General features: G+C 37.2%; 1 protein-coding gene across 4 annotated transcripts in view; it reads left to right on the forward strand.

The window, feature by feature from the left end:
- The window catches only part of SLCO1A2 (solute carrier organic anion transporter family member 1A2), a 113,059-nt gene extending 103,834 nt beyond the window's left edge, over nt 1-9,225 (forward strand). For 3 of the 4 annotated variants that reach the window (XM_024991375.2, XM_059886122.1, XM_010805398.4), the window contains exons 13-15: nt 474-538; nt 1,085-1,202; nt 6,375-9,225. In XM_024991375.2, coding sequence (XP_024847143.1) covers nt 474-538; nt 1,085-1,202; nt 6,375-6,591 — 400 coding nt within the window. In that variant the 3' untranslated portion in view covers nt 6,592-9,225. 4 annotated transcript variants of the gene reach the window in all.
- The last annotated feature ends 8,895 nt before the right edge of the window (nt 9,226-18,120 follow it).

Here is an 18,120-nt window from a genome sequence, read left to right on the forward strand (position 1 = left end):
ATGTTTGCTTTGGATTTTTTTTTAAATCACTTTCCTTGGAAAACTTTTATTTTTGTTTTCTTTTCTCTTTACATTTACTTATGTAAATCCTTGGCTTTTCTGTATTTTGTTAATATGAATAATTTAAATACACCTAGGGTTGCATTCTTCTTTGGTTTGAGGCTAAAGGTATAACCATTAGAATCACAGACTGCTTTGAGAAGAGGATACTGAGGTAGAAATCAATTGATATGAAATGTTTTCTTCTTTGATAACTTTATGATAGAAATGAGTGAGCAAAAATTGATGGATAAAATGCCAAAGACCAGAGGTGGGGCTTCTGTGAAACTTATGAACTGAATAATTAGGCCTTGAATAGCCAAGACTTGAGTATGCAAGAAAATTTGCTAATGCTCAATGTGTTACTAGCATACAAATAGTTGTTTTAAGAAACTATGGTAGTTTTTAAATTTTTGAATTCATTAATTTTTTAGGTGTGTCAAGCCTGAAGAGAAGTCTCTTGGTGTGGGATTACATGCATTTTGTACACGAGTATTAGGTAAAAATAATTACGTTTCCCAATATCACATCAGACCACTATTAAATACTAAGTAAATGAAGTCACTCCCTCAGAGTAACAATTTAGCAAATATCCCTTCTGCTTGTAAATAGCACTTTGTAATTAGTATGAGAATAAAGAACAAGAAGAAATGAAAAACTTCTTCCTTTTACTTGAAAAAGACCTAGCTGACATTCTACTTTTCATCAATAAACTTGAAAAGCAAAGAGGCAATGCTTTGTTAAAATAAAATGTGCTTGTGGTTCACCCAAAATATTGCAGAAAAAAGTATAAATAATCATTAATTCAATGCTTTTCTCTACTGATAATTTTTAATTTTGCCTTTATCCATCTAATTACTTACCTTTTTAAATCTAGAAACTTAACTCTAAAAGTAACTTCTAGTTTCTAAAAGTAAAATTTAAAGCTGTAGATTTATATTCTGTTAAACTGTTCTACAAATAGAGAAACTTTTAATACTTTCAAACAAAACAACGTATCTTCTTACCTTGCTAATGGATTCTTCTTTCTCCCTTTTAATTGTAGCTGGAATTCCTGCACCTATATATTTTGGAGCTTTAGTGGACTCCACATGTTTACACTGGGGAACTTTGAAGTGTGGTGAGTCAGGGGCATGCAGGATATACGATTCCAACAGCTTCAGGTAAAGATAGTAATTTAAAATTTGCTTTCTAAGCAGAGATAATGTATAAAATGGTACATGGTACCATAGTACATGTCTAACACTTTTTTTGTCAAGTGACTAGACTACTTTGGTTTTATTTACAAAATAGGTACTGATACTATATCGCCATTTCTTATTTACATATTCATTTTATTTCCTCAATATTTTCAAAGCACTTGATAAATATAAGCACAGGTGGCTTTCAAAAGGTTGTTCCTTAAATTGGTTGCAATCAGTATATTATTGAAGGCCATGTCTGTGGAGTAACTACCTATCTAAATTATATTACTCTCAAGTATCCCTGTTTAATCCTACATCATTCCAGCATTTTACTAGCTTAAATCCTTACTTCCTTTGGCCATCCACTTCTGATCTTTAAAATATTTTTCTCCCTTAGTAAATTTCACTGACACAGTATTCTTCGTGTTTCTTCAAGTTTTATTTTTTGTAAATATAGATCTGATTTTGAACAAACTTCATCTGATACCAACCTGTTTTTGAACAAAACTCTTCCATTTTTCTCTTTATTTTCAGATTATTTTCCATTTGGAGACCTGAATTCTGTTTAGATTTGTCTTAATTGCTCACTATGGGCAGTAAGACAACTCTTTTAATAACTAAAAAATGATTTGGTATTGTTTAAAAGAGGCTAAGGTCTTCTCTTGATCAGTAAAAGGATATATATGTCAAGAACTGTGAAGAAAGCAGACAATGAGATTCATGTTTTCATCAGTTCCCTTTTCCTCGGTTATACTGACTATAAGACAAAACAGAATTTAAAGTAAGAAAAAATTATAGAGTTAAAAAAGGGTATTATGTAATAATAAAAGAAATACTTTACCAAAAATATATAACAATCATGAATCCATATAAATCTATCACTATAACTTCAAATATATAAAACAAAAATTCACAAAATTACAAGCAGCAGTCTACAGAGTAGAAAATTGAAACACAAACTTTTACAACAAGTGAATATAAAATACAGGTGAAAAATTCATGAGGATATAGTAGATTTGAACCATCTGACTATGCAAGTATTATCTAATATAGTGATTTTTTTTAACCCAACTATCAGCAACCATAGGAAAAAAATAGAAATCTCATTGTAAAATAGATTTTAAAAAATATTTTGCATATTATTGCTGTGATACTAAGGAGGGAATAAGATACAGATACACCCAAGAACTAGATCAAATGATCTGCTCCCTCTGTGATTATTTATAGTATCACTATGAAAAAAACTAGGAAAGACCTAAGAACCCAGGGAAGTTGGAAAAGCAAAGGGAAAATGAGCAGATTTGGAGGAGTAAATACTGAGAAACAAAGCAAGCAAAGGAAACCAAAATAAACAAACAACAAAATACTCAAAAAGAGCTTGTAAACTAAAACATTAAAATACATGAATAAATCCAATAGTAAAAATGACAAGCACATAAATTACCAGTTGAAAGGTGACTTCATTCCAGATTAAATTTACTCTAATGTAAGAGTCTGACAAACTTTAAGATGTTTAACCAGCTCAATAGGATTAAAAATAATAAATTGATAGCATAATACCCATTAAAATGAATAAGAAATAACAAAAAAAATTCTAGGAGAAATAAGAATATGAATAAGAACTCTTGGAAATATTAGAGATTAAATGGTAGCATTGAAATAAAAGGAATTCTAAATAGATAATAAATTTCAAGTCCACATAAGTTAAAATGAGAATTGGTGACCTGAAAGTGGGTATTATAGAAATTATCTGGAATGAAAATTAATGATTTGATCTCATAAACACAAAAGAACCACCTTAATAATTTTAAAGATCAATTAGAAATTAAAAGATATATCTCAGAAATTTTCAAAACAGAGAGCAGAAGAAATAGCAGAAATAAACGAATGAATTAATGGCTTAGAATTTCCTAGAATTTAATAAAGACATACATTTTCAGATCACAAGTGCTCTTTAAATGCCTAGTAGGATGAATTAAATAGACATATCAAAGTGAAATTACAAATGTTCAAATTAAGAAAAAAACATAAGCACAACCCAGAGAAATAAACATATGGCTTATAAAGAAATATGATTCAACCAATAGGGATAGATTATCAACAACCATAGATCCTAATATCTTTATGATCCTTATTGCCTTGGGTTTGGGTTGAAACAAAAACACAAACTAGAGAACAAGAAATGGGCAAATGTGACTGACTGCATATAAAACTAAAAACTTGTTTGTAATTAAAGACACTATAGACAATGAAGAATGAGAGAACATAAACGTGAGCATCAGGAACTCTCATACACTGCTGGTGGTGAATCAAAACTACTGAAAAAACTTTTGGGAAATATTTACTAAGTTGCAGGCATCAAAATGTACCTACTTCCCTTGTGGCTCGGACAGTAAAACATCTGTCTACAATGAGGGTAGACCTGGGTTCGATCCCAGGTTTGGGAAGATTCCCTAGAGAAGGAAATGGCAACCCACTGCAGTACTCTTGCCTAGAAAATCCCATGGATGGAGGAGCCTGGTGCAGGCTACTGTCCATGGGCTCACAAAGAGTCGGACACAAAAGAAAGTGAGCGACTTCACTTTCTTTCTTTTCTTTCTTTCTACTAAGTTGCATCCTCTAAAATCCTTAGACATATTTTAGAGAAACTCTTGCTCACATGCACAAGGAGACATGTCAACCAAGGTTTATTGCAGTTTTATTAATATTAGAAAAAATCTTAACAAAAGTGTCCAGTAGGAAAATGGATAATAAGCTGTGGAGTGTTTATTACCGAACGCAGGTTTGGTTCGGAGAAGGCAGTGGCAACCCACTCCAGTGTTCTTGCCTGGAAAATCCCATGGGCGGAGGAGCCTAGTAGGCTGCAGTCCATGGGGTCGCGAAGAGTCGGACACGACTGAGTGACTTCACTTTGACTTTTCACTTTCATGAGTTGGAGAAGGAAATGGCAACCCACTCCAGTGTTCTTGCCTGGAGAATCCCAGGGACGGGGGAGCCTGGTGGGCTGCCGTCTATGGGGTCACACAGAGTCGGACACGACTGAAGCGACTTCGCAGCAGCAGCAGCAGCAGCAGGTTTGGTTGCGAGAGGCAGTATGGTAGAGAGGAAATGCGCTTGAGTCAGAAAAGCTGCCCATCTTGGGAGAAGGTGAACTCATGTCCAGAGACCAACTCCAAGGATTCTGCTCAGTCATGACTGTTTTTAAAGGAAAAATATTGTGGGGGAAGGATCTCAGTGAATCATCGAGGCAGGAGAGTTGGTTCTGTTTTCTTCTCCTTTGAGTGCAGACTGGCTGACTCTTCAGGTGTTAACTTGCCTGAATGATCTTCCTGCAGGATTGCTAAAAGGGCTGTTGGAGGGCAGAGAGCTTATCATTTTTTAACTATTTAATTCTTCATTCTTACTTCTTTTTATCTAGGAAAAGAATCAACAGGTTAGGCAACACATGGTGTACATTCAAGAAAGCATAAATCAGGAATTAGTTTCAATTGTTTAGTGATTTCTTTACTATAATTAGGTTTTTAAAGTTACAGGGGACAGAAATGGGTAAACAGAAAAGGGGCAAACCAATCGCTTTTATGTTCATATGTTGCAATATAGTTCAAAAGTTAAAAATAAACAATATAGAACTACACGTATGTCTAGTTTTAAAATGGTGGACTGATAGAAAAAAAATTTCAGAATAAAAACATAATATTATGCCAATTATTTAAAATGTAAAAATATATGCAATAATTGTATAAAGTATGAGTGGATACATGTGTAATTTGTAAAGCTATAGAAATAAAGTAGGAACAAAATCCATAAAATTCAACATAGTGTTACATCTGGAGTGGGTTAGAATATAATTGGATCATAGGAATACACAGAGGAATTAAATGTATTAATATCTTTTAAATTGGTCTGAAACAAAAATGGCAAAATTTAATCATTTAAAAACCTGGGTGATGAGTATAAATATGTTTAACTCTTTTTTTCCTTAATTCTTGATATGTTTCCTAATAAGAGAAAATTTTAGAACTAGGAAAATGAATACAAGAAGCAGAAATTCATAAATAGACTATAGACCATTGAGGTAACAAAAAAGCTGTGCTTTTGAAAAGATTAAAATATAATAACAACAATCTGGAAAGGCAAATAAAGAGAAGAGGTGCAAATAAGCACTATTAAAAATGGAAAAAATATAAATACAGATACTTAGGAATTTTAAACATTGTAATTTGGAAGCATATTAAGTAGAAGTTTTTTAGATAAATATGTATTACCAAATTTTACTATAAATATATAGTACTGTATTTTCATAGTCATTAAAAAATGTGAATGAGTCACAAATTCTCATCTTCCAAAGGCATCAAGTCCAGAAGCTTTGAAGGCAAGTTTTACAAATCTTCAATGAACTGATGATCCCTGCATTATACAAGTTATTCTTGTATAATGGAAAAAGAGGGAAAATTTCCCTGTTCATTTTATAAAGCTACTGCAATCTTGATATTGACATTGGACAAGTTCAGTACAAGGCAAAAAATACAAGCTGATTTTAGTCATACATGCAAAAAGTTAACAAATTGAATCTATTAATGTGTAAAACCTAACAGAGTTTGTTCTGAATAATAATACTAGTCTTGGCTATTCTGCTAACTACATACAGAAAAATGATTTGGTGATATTTTACAAATTCAAAACTAAAACTTTGAGCAAACTCAGAAGCAAAAGCAATTTCCTTAACCTGATGAAGATCATGTAAGGAAACACAGGAGTAAATATTACAATTAGTGGTGATTCTTTGGAAGCATTCTTGCTAATTCTGAAAAAAACTGCTATCACTGTCAGTATTAAATTTAAGTTAGTATATTTAATGTAAAAAGATAAAATAAAAACAGTAACACAAGATTAAAAAAAGGAAAATAAATTTTGATTTTCCTGGATAAAAAATTCCCCAAATCATTTTAACAAAAGTTAGAATTCATCAGCTAATGAATGAAAGTTCATTAGGTTCATTCCTAAGATTCACGGGATTCATTCCTAAGGCTGACATGCAAAACAATTAGCTGCTGTTGTCCTTGTGGGGTAAAATATTAATAATTAAAAATATGCAAAACTAGTTGTATCTTTGTAAGTTTTAATATATTTTAACTTTTTTTTTTTAAATAGATACATCTATCTTGGAATACCGGCAGCACTAAGAGGATCAAGCTATATTCCAGCCTTTTTGATCCTCTTTATTTTGAGGAAGTATCGACTACCTGGGGAAAATGCCTCTTCAGAAACTATGCTTGTGGCAAAGTTTACAGGGAAGGAAAATGAGGGCAAAGAAATGGATCAAAATGCCAAAGTTTTGAATGACGATGAATTGAAAACAAAGCTGTAATACTCTTTTATATTATGCTTTCCAGAATTGGAAAACACAATACAACTTAATCATTTTTAAAATCAATAGAGGTATGGCAGATAACTTTTCCTTATTTTTAAGAACCTTAACATTTTTTTTTTTAACTCAAGAAGAAAAAATATTCATGATAGTATTTCTGAGGCAACAATGGCATTTGAGATTTTCCTCAGAGAGACATTTATAAACAAAACAGGATATTAGAACCAGCTTTATTTTCATGTTAAATTGTTAAAACAACAATTTTTCTTTTAACTCATGCAAAATATTTCCCACATCTCTTCCAAATGATTTTTGAAAATTTCCTATTATGAAAATCTATTTAATTCTATTGAAATCCTGCTTTGATATCATGATTATTAGGAGACTGAAATTCTTTTCTTCGTATGTGAATATTTAAGGATTTTGCTCAAATTTAAGTGAACAAAGTGAAAGAGGTGAACAAAGTCAAAGACTTTAAGTGAAAGAAGCCTAAATATTTTTTAATTCTATTTTGGAATTTTTCTTTAACTCTTCCTATTCATTCCAGAAATGATTCTTTTAAAATAGATTATGAAATTCTGTCCTTTATAAAATAAAGGACAGAAATGGTATGGACCTAACTGAAGCAGAAGATATTGAGAAGAGGTGGCAAGAATACATAGAAGAACTATACAAAAAAGATCTTCATGACCCAGATAATCATGATGGTGTGATCACCAACCTAGAGCCATTTTGGAATGCGAAGTCAAGTGGGCCTTAGGAAACATCAGTATAAACAAACCTAGTGGAAGTGGAGGAATTTCAGTTGAGTTATTACAAATCCTAAAAGATGGTGCTGTGAAAATGCTGCACTCAATATGTCAGCAAATTTGGAAAACTCAGCAGTGGCCACAGGACTGGAAAAGGTCAGTTTTCATTCCAATCCCAAAGAAAGGCAATACCAAAGAATGCTCAAACTACCACACAATTGCACTCATCTCACACGCTAGTAAAGTAATGCTCAAAATTCTCCAAGCCAGGTTTCAACAGTATGTGAACCGTGAACTTCCAGATGTTCAAGCTGGTTTTAGAAAAGGCAGAGCTACAGGGTGGGAAGATTTGGGAGAATGACATTGAAACATGTAAAATATCATGTAAGAAACGAGTTGCCAGTCCAGGTTCGATGCACAATACTGGATGCTTGGGGCTAGTGCACTGGGATGACCCAGAGGGATGGTATGGGGAGGGAGGAGGGAGGAGGGTTCAGGATGGGGAACACATGTATACCTGTGGCGGATTCATTTTGATATTTGGCAAAACTAATACAATTATGTAAAGTTTAAAAATAAAATAAATTAAAAAAAAAAAAAGAAAAGGCAGAGGAACGAGAGATCAAATTGCCAACATCTGTTGGATTATTGAAAAAGCAAGAGAGTTCCAGAAAAATATCTAGTCCTGCTTTATTGACTATGCCAAAGCCTTTGATTGTATGGGCCACAACAAACTCTGGAAAATTTGGAGGAGATGGAAATACTGGACAACCTGACCTGCCTCTTAAGAAATCTGTATGCAGGTCAGGAAGCAACAGTTAGAACTAGCATGGAACAACAGACTGGTTCCAAATAGGGAAAGGAGTACGTCAAGGCTGTGTATTGTCACCCTGGTTATTTAACTTACATGCAGAGTACATCATGAGAAACGCTGGACTGGAAGAAGCACAAGCTGGAATCAAGTCTGCAGGGAGAAATATCAATAACCTCAGATATGCAGATGATACCACCCTTATGGCAGAAAGCAAAGAACTAAAGAGCCTCTTGATGAAAGTGAAAGAGGAGAGTGAAAAAGTTGGCTTAAAGCTCAACATTCAGAAGACGAAGATCATGGCATCTGGTCCCATCACTTCATGGCAAATAGGCAAACAGTGTCAGACTTTATTTTTTTGGGCTCCAAAATTACTGCAGATGGTGATGGCAGCCATGAAATTAAAAGATGCTTGCTCCTTGGAAGAAAAGTTGTGACCAACCTAGACAGCATATTAGAAAGCAGAGACATTACTTTGCCAACAAAGGTCCATCTAGTCAGGCTATACTTTTTCCAGTAGTCATGTATGGATGTGAGAGTTGGACTATAAAGAAAGCTGAGTGCCGAAGAATTGATGCTTTTGAACTGTGGTGTTGGAGAAGACTCTTGAGAGTCCCTTGGACTGCAATGAGATCCAACCAGTCTGTCTTAAAGGAGATCAGTCCTGAATGTTCATTGGAAGGACTAATGCTGAAGCTGAAACTCCAGTACTTTGGCTACCTGATGCAAAGAAATAACTCATTGGAAAAGACCCTGATGCTGGGAAAGATTGAAGGGGGGAGGAGAAGGGGACTACAGCAGATAAGATGGTTGGATGGCATCACTGACTCAATGGACATGAGTTTGAGTAAACTCCAGGAGTTGGTGATGGACAGGGAAGCCTGGCGTGCTGCAGTCCATGGGGTTGCAAAAAGTTGGACACAACTGAGTGACTGAACTGAACTGAACTGACTCACTAATATGCTATCACTTGCTTTCTGTTCATTCCTTCCTTTGTGATTCATATCATATATTTCTCATTTTTCCAGAGTACTGACAAACTTAAGCAAGTAATTAAAAATCATGTAGCAAAGATTGTTGGTTTTTTTTTTCTTCAGCTATTCAAACTTAGCAACTAAACTCTGCAGACCAATATGATCCCCTGAAAATTGGTTGCATCATTTAAGAAGAAAGCAACAGAGAGGACTGAGTAGAACAGGTTTGGGTGGAGGATTAAAAGTTAAATTCTGTGCTTGTGAAATTTGAGATTTCATCTCTGACTGTATTAAAAAGAACCATGATTCAAGACAGGAAGAGTGTTGACACTGGAGAATGGAGCTAAAATCATCGCAACTGAGGAGTTCCAACTCAGGAGAGGTGTGCCAACTGTGATGAGGGACCATTGGGTATTGGGGTGAAATGAAACTTGGATCTGCTGTATTTGGGAAGGGAGGAAATGGGACAGTGGTCTGGAAGGTAAAAGAGGAGCGAGGACTCACCTTGTATCCAGAGAGTTGTGAGAAAAACAGCTACCATATGAGAAGCTTTTGGGGGAAGCAGAGTCCTCAGGAGAAACCCAGATTTTGGTGAGGCTGAAGCTGTGAAAAAGAATGCTGGTTTATGAGTTTTAGAATATGAACAGTTTTGGAGATGAGGGACTCAGAATTCCAGAGGATGCACTGAAAGTGGGAAGATTTCAAAATTTGAGTCTGAGAGAAAAAGTTGATAATTGGAAGTATGGAAATTAGACAATGAAAACTAGAAGGGGATGAGAGGTCATCTGGAATTCTGGGAATTTTTAGGTAACTGACACAGAGAGATGAGTCCTGATGGATTTCAGGGCAGATGGTGTTGGCAAGACCATGAGTGTCAAAATCAGGTGGTGTCATGACTGGGTTCCCTCATGACTCCTTGTCACGGAAGCAAACTGAAAAAGCAGAGTCTTGCTTGAGTACCTGTGGCTTTTTCTTGACTACTATTGATGGGTTTAAAGTGACCAGGGAAAGCTGAGTCTTAACTCTATGCACGGTTCACCCACTTGAATACCCTAAATGGAGCAAAGTAGGTCAAGAGAGATATGATTTTGGACCCAGTGTCTTGGGCTCACCCTTATTCCTTGCTGGGAAAGATGACATTTTACTGTAGGGTTCTATTTTGATGGTTCTTGAGTGTTGGAATGCTTTGTGACCACTCCTGACCTCTGTTGTTCAAGTTCATGAAGCCTGGGAAAGTCAATTATTTTTCTGGGCATTTGGCCTCTCTCAGGATAGGGTAAAAGTAAAAGTATAGCAGATGAAAGTAGAGGAGAGAAACAGCAGGAAACAGGTAATGGGAAGCCTAGAGTCATTCATGGTCTTATTTAATATTGCGAGGAGCCTAAGTTCTTAGAATAAGAAATGATTTAATATATTATTTATAATTGTAAATATAACTAATATTTATGGGAACTTTACAAATAAGTACTTAGAAAAACCATGAAAATTGGGGAAAAGCATAAAGGGAAGGAGAGAAATGTTTCATATTTTATAGCACAGAGTTAAATGTGTTTTAATCATGATAAATTCAGATAAAATTGGCAAACACATCTTATCAGAACCACAGAGAAGTGGTTGCCTCTGCTGCATCAGACCCAGGAAGAGATGCAAAGAGCAATGCATTTTCGTCTCTTTTGTATTCTGATTTCTTTTCCCTGCGATTCGCTTCCCTGGTGGCTCAGATGCGGGAGACCTGGGTTTGATCCCTGGGTCAGGAAGGATTCCCTGGAGAAGGAAATGGCAACCCGCTCCAGTACTCTTGCCTAGAAAATCCCATGGATGGAGGAGCCTGGTGCAGGCTACTGTCCATGGGGTTGCAATGAGTTGGACATGACTGAGCGACTTCACTTTCCCTGTGCATGTAAAATACAACGAAAAAGTAATGTTTCACAGAGAACACATCAGCAAAAACAATAAAAAAAGAAGTAGGGCATTTTACAGTCAGGGAAGAAACTGAATCCTCCAATTGTGAGAGCTTCAAAGGTTCTCCAGTGGGTGTTTATTGAACAATTTATTTTCTATGCTTGGTTCTAGAGGAAATGCGTGTTGTTGCATGTATGTAAGGACATGGTAATAAACTAAGTTGTAGGCTGTAAAATTCAAGTTGGTGCCATCTTATTAGGTGAATACATATACATAGAAAACAATGACAGAACGACAAACAGCACAAAGTAATTTCAAACCCTATGGACATAAGATGAATCACTAAGTAATCAGAGTTTTTTTTCTTTTTTTTTTTTCCCAAAAGCTTCTCATCCAGTCTTTAGGGTAATGATGACTCTGGGTTGATAAAAGAAAGATTAACACTGTGTCTTGATTTACAGAAGGGTAGAAACAAATGTAAGAACATCTCTTTTGCTGCTGGCTACAGTTACAGAGACTACAAGCTTTGATCAATGAGATACTGGCAGAGGCATAGATGGGAAGGGATTTCTTTCCAAAATAAGAAGACAAAGCTTTCTGGGAAGACATTTTGCCCTTTTTCCTTCTTCCTTTGGGAAGTGAGGATGCTAGACTCAAGGAGTGACAAGAAGCACTGGGATGAAAGATGATGAAACATGGTGTGGCAGGGAGACAGGAAGAGCCTGGTCACTAGCAGAGGCAGGGCTGAGTTTTATGGATTTTTAAGCTTACCAAATTTGAGAGAGAGGCCTATAAAAAAATTCAAAATGGGGACTTCCCTGTGACCCAGTGGCTAAGACTCCATGCTATCAATGCAGGGGGCTCAGGTTTTATCCCTGGTCAGGAAACTAGATCCTGCAGTTAAGACCTGGTACAGCCAAATAAATAAATAAATAAATATTTTTACTAAATTCAAGATGATGAATACAAAATAAAGTTAAAAGTGAATATTTATTTAGAATAAGAATCAAAAAAAGTCATAACAAATTCCATGCACTATACTTCAAGAGGATCATGATTTTTTTTTTTAATCCCAATGCAAACATTAGAGTTAAATGGGAAATTTAATTTTAATAAAGGTTTCCTGCTGAGTCCCTTGGGCAGCAAGGAGATCAAACCAATCAATGCTAAAGGAAATCAACCCTGAATATTCATTGGAAGGACTGATGCTGAAGCTCCAATATTTTGGCCACCTGATGTGAAGAGTTGACTCATTGGAAAAGACCCTGATGCTGGGAAAGATTGAAAGCAGGAGGAGAAGGGGATGACAGAGGATAAGATGGTTGGATGGCATCACTGACTCAATGGACATGAGTTTCCTCAAACTCCCGGAGATGGTGAAGAACAGGGAAGTCTGGTGTGCTGCAGTCCATGGGATCACAAAGAGTCAGACACCACTGAGCAACTGAACAACAACAACTTCTAAGGAAGAGAAGCTTTTCCACGAGGACGGGCAACAAAAACTGTAGCTTGAGGTGTTGGTGAAAACTCCTGTGGCTGGGAAGGGCAGCAGGAAGAAAAGCTCCACCACCCAGGGAAGGACAGGTCACCCCCAAGACCCTGGTTCACCAAACCTTCCTGTCTCCATAGCCATGTCCACATGAGACAAGAGATAGGCTCCAGGCTAAGAAGGTGGAATTGGTGCCCTCCAAAACAGCAGGAGTGAGAGAGGAGCTGAGTTCTGCTCATATAAGAGATCAAAGACCTCATATTCCTCATTCTCAAAGTCAAAGAGACCTTCTTGACTACAAACATACAGAAAGGCTCCTTGGAAGTCAAAGGAGAGGGGGCATCACCTCATAGTGATATCAACCTACTCATAGGCCTCTTCACTAGAATTCATCTTGGCTAAGAGATGCACGTGCACACATGGAGGATCCTATTGTTGTTGACTTTAGGATTGACTAGTTTGATCTCCTTGGTGTCCAAGGGACTCTCAAAAGTCTTCTCCAGCACCACAGTTCAAACATCGTTTCTTTGGTGCTCAGCTTTCTTTACAGTCCAACTCTCACTTTCATATATGACTACTGGAAAACCATAGCTTTGACTCTATCGACCCTGAGATCAGCCAAATAGAGATTCAGAACCAAGCAAAGCAAGATGATTTGCTGAAGAAAAAACCAGAAGAAATGGCCCATAAAAGGGATTCAAACTACCATGAGGGCTTGACTCTCTCTGAGCCTGCCTATGTGCCTGCTATCCACATGGACTCTTTTTCCTCCTAATAAACAAACACTTAACTTGTTTTATTACTTTCCATCTCTATGTGGAAATTCATTTCTGTGCAGTTGGTGGGCCAGGGCCTTGTCTCTGGTCACTGGTCCCTGATGTTCTAGTGGTTGGGATCCAGTGCTCTCACTGACTTGGCCTGACCTCCGTCTCGGGCTGGGAACCAAAACCTTGCTTCAAGCTGCTGCAGACTGAGGCCACCCAAGATCACACCCATGGTAACAAGGATCCAGTAAAAAGAAGAGTGGGATATATTTGGGTGAGTGGCAAGAGACAGATTTTTCATGGGTAGCATGGCAAAGGGAGAACCAAATCCACAAAGGTAAAGATCCCAAATAAAGTTTTCCCAGAGGAATTTGAAGCTCTTGGTGCACTGAGGGTAACCATGCGTGTGTGCACGCATGCTCAGTCACTCTGTGGTGTCCGACTCTTTTGCGACTCCATGCATTCTAGCCTGCCAGGCTCCTCTGTCTATGGAGTTTTCCAGGCAAGAATACTGGAGTGGGTTTACATTTTCTACTCCACGGGAATCTTCGTGATCCAGGGATCGAACCTTTGTCTCCTGCATTGGCAGGTGGATTCTTTACCACTGAGCCACCTGGGAAGTTCCTGAGGGTAACCAGTGCAACAACACACCTCAAACCCAGCTTCACTCTTGATACAGAGCCCACACTAAAGGTCTAGCAGAAGGAAAGATGTGCTCATCTCCAAGTTTGAAAAATACTTACCTCCATGTCAACTGTCGGCTACTACATGTATGCTGCTAAGTCGCTTCAGTCGTGTCCAGCTCTGTGCAACCCCATAGACGGCAGCCCACCAGGCTCCCCCATCCCTGGGATTCTCCAGGCAAGAACACTGGAGTGGGTTGCCATTTCCTTCTCCAATGCATGAAAGTGCCTTCAACAAAGAATTACAAGACATAAAAAGGTAATAAAAAATACAGAATAGACAATCATCAACCCCAAACCCAGATATAAAACAGATTCGTCAAATTATTAGAATTATTAAAAAAATAACTTAAAAAAAGTGAATGTGACTCAAAAGGACAATTTTACAGAGGGTTTAAATGTATAGAATCATTATGGGAGGATCAGTCTTAAACATAATGGTGAATAGACAAAAGCTGTTTAGTGCTTATGATCTCACTTTTATGTTACTTTTGCTCTTGCTTTCTGAATATCTTCATGTTTTCTACTTCCACTCCTTTCAAAAATATATTGCTTAAAAATGATTTAAATTTCATGCCCACTGTGATTGGAATCTCACTCTGGATAAATATATGATCTCTTCCAACCGAACTAGAGATGAAGTCTTAATTCAAAGGCATAATGTTCTAAGGATATAAGTTGAAACAGCCTCAAGTTTAACAGTGGAGATTGGTTGAGACTCAGAAGTGTATCTGTGGGGTTTTTTTTAGTGATAATTTTAAAATTTTATTGTTGACTTAAGAATGCACAATGTGGGAGTTGTAAGTTAAGTTTTATTGGGGGCAAAATGAGGACTATCACCCAGGAGACAGATTTCGGATAGCTCTGAGAAACTACGTCTAGGAGGCAGAGGGCAAGGTCAGTATGTATGTGGTTTTGGTGAAGGGAGAATACATGCAATCAAGCCCATATTTTTTGCAGAAGATTTCTGCTAGTCATGAGGAGTAGTCATCACCATGAAGGATTTTAGAACTTTTCTAGAGATGAAGAGGTACAGGAACAAGAACTGGCTCCTGAAAATATCTGACTATCTGAAGCTCTATTCTGCCATTTTTCCCAGAGCACAGAGTACCTCATTTCTGCCCTCCACCGTGAACTCCTCTTAGAGGGTGTTGAAAGTCAGCAGCTGCAGCAGCATATGATTTAATCCTTGTAGAGATAGATGGCAAGTGCCAATGTGTAGTTGACACCACTTTTCATCTACTTCTGAGGACATTCCCTTTACAAAACCTTGTAGTCTTATAAACTACAGGTGTAGAGTTGATGTTGCTGAAACCACACTGCTTATCTAATCATCTCATTACGTTGGTTCCTGGTTTCCATGTGGTGAGCAAGCCTATATAGGGTTTCCCAGGTGGTGCTAATGGTAAGGAACCTGCCTGCCAATGAAGAGACATGGGTTCGACCCTTGGGTCGGGAAGATCCCCTGGAGGAGAGTATGGCAATCCATTCCAGTATTCTTGCCTAGAGAATCCCATAGACAGGGGAGCCTGGTGGTCTACAGTCCACAGGGTTGCAAAGAGTCAGACACGACTGAAGCAACTTAGCACAGTGCACAAGGGCACCTTAATGAAGGTGCACAAGAGGAAAGTGACAATGACCACTGCCAAATTGGTTGTGATTCATTCTCAATACTTTTTTCAGGGGCTACAGTCTCCACAAAGATGAATATTAAAATTGAGACAAGGCTAGCATGGTCCCTATGAATGAGATACATGAACATTTTAATTCTAATATTTATTACATTGTATATTATCATACATTTGTATTTTTAAGTCTTTAATAAATTTGCTAGAATACTGCTTCTGCTTTGTGTTTTGTTTTTTTAGCCAGAAGTCATGTGGGATCTTAGCTCCCCAATCAGGGATTGAACTCACACCTCCCACTCTCTAGTTTGGAAGTTGAAGTCTTAGCCACTTGACCACAAGAGAATATATTATCATGCATTTGTGTGCCTATTCTTCACCTCATTTGTGGGTTTCCAAAGGGCCAAGATTCTGTTTCATAAATGTTTTAACTCTCTTGTGCTTAGTGTCAGATGGCAGTCATTTGTGTGCCTATTCTTCACCTCATTTGTGGGTTTCCAAAGGGCCAAGATTCTGTTTCATAAATGTTTTAACTCTCTTGTGCTTAGCGTCAGATGGCAGTCAAAAAATACTTTTTTCACATTAAAAAATTTACCTTTTCATTTAAAAATATTAAAGAAAATCTTCAAAATATCATAAACCATCATTATTTATCCAATGACTTAATGCAGCTATTTTTGCATGCTGTTTTTAGTTCTTTTTATAACATTCATATTTCATGTGACTGGCACTTCTGGAGTTCATTCACTCATTCATTCTTTCAAGAATAATTGATAAAACACCTATTTGTCAGACACTGACTAGATATTGGGGGCTTCCCTAGTGGCTCAGATGGTAAAGAGACCTGGGTTCGATCCCTGGGTGGTGAAGATCCCTTGCAGAAGGAAATGGCAACCCACTCTTGTGTGGGGTCACAAAGAATTGGACATGACTGAGCAGAGACATTACTTTGCCAACAAAGGTCCATCTAGTCAAGGCTATGGTTTTTCCAGTAGTCATGTATGGATGTGAGAGTTGGACTGTGAAGAAAGCTGAGCGCAGAAGAATTGATGCTTTTGAACTGTGGTGTTGGAGAAGACTCTTGAGAGTCCCTTGGACTGCAAGGAGATCCAACCAGTCCATTCTAAAGGAGATCAGTCCTAGGTGTTCATTGGAAGGACTGATGCTAAAGCTGAAACTCCAGTACTTTGGCCACCCCATGCGAAGAGTTGACTCATTGGAAAAGATTCTGATGCTGGGAGGGATTGGGGGCAGGAGGAGAAGGGGACGACAGAGGATGAGATGGCTGGATGGCATCACTGACTTGATGGACGTAAGTTTGAGTGAACTCCAGGAGTTGGTGATGGACAGTGGGGCCTGGCGTGCTGCAGTTCATGGGGTTGCAAAGAGTCGGACAAGACTGAGTGACTGAATTGAACTGAACTGAACTGAGCGACTTTCACTTTCAACTAGATAGAAGGAATAAAATAAGCAGGTAAAATGAGTTCAGTTTCTACCCTCCTAGAGCTTGTGACTAGTGGGGTACACAGACAGTTATCAAATAACCATAATAAGTATAAAATTACCATTTTGATAAATGCTATACTGCTACAAATATATTGGAAGTTTTTTGTTTTTTTTTAACAAATGAGGAAGTCAGAGACATTGAAGGAATAGTGACTGAACTTAGATTTGAAGGCTGAGAAGCAGTTACATGGAAAAAAGAGCATTTCAGGAAAAAACATCATAACCAAAGACCCCATTTCGTGAAGGTTAAAGAGACTGTGAAGACACAGTGTAAATAAGGAGACCTCAGTCTGGATACTCAAGTCTTTCTTCAGAGCAGGAAGTCATTCTACCACTAAATTTCTGATTAATATTTCTTTTCCAAATCCATTTCTTCCTCAAAAATAGATTCCTTAGGTTGGTGCTTTGTTTGTCCTCTAAATAACTTACCTTTATTTCACAAATTGCTTCTTTATCTTTTTATTCTACATTTTCACTGATTTTTAAAATATCTACTCTTCTTTAGATTCTATTCCCACATGAAGTGAAGTCGTTCAGTCATGTCCGACCCTTTGCGACCCCATGGACTGTAGCCTAGCATGCTCCTCCGTCCATGGGACTTTCCAGGTCAGAGTACTGGAGTGGGTTGCCATTTATAGGTCATTACAAATATTGAGAAGAGTTCCCTGTACTATACAATAGGTTCTTATTAGTTACCTATTTTATATAAAGTAGGTGTGTATTTGTCAATCCCAGTCTTCCAGTTCATCCCTCACCCTCCCATCCCCCTTTCCCCCTTGGTAACCATAAGTTTGTTTTCTATGTCTATGACTCTATTTCTGTCTTATAAAAAGGCTCATTTGTACTTTTTTTTTTTTTAAAGATTCCACATATAAGTGGTATCATACGATATTTGTCTTTCTCTGTCTGATTCACTCCACTCAGTATGATAATCTCTAGGTCCATCCATATTGTTACAAGTGGGATTATTTGTTTTTTTCCAAATGTATCTTCTTCATCATGGATTTAGGTTTTGGGCCATTGACT

This window comes from Bos taurus, chromosome 5 (assembly GCF_002263795.3).
Source record: "Bos taurus isolate L1 Dominette 01449 registration number 42190680 breed Hereford chromosome 5, ARS-UCD2.0, whole genome shotgun sequence".
In the NCBI taxonomy this organism is placed as follows: Eukaryota; Metazoa; Chordata; class Mammalia; order Artiodactyla; family Bovidae; genus Bos; species Bos taurus.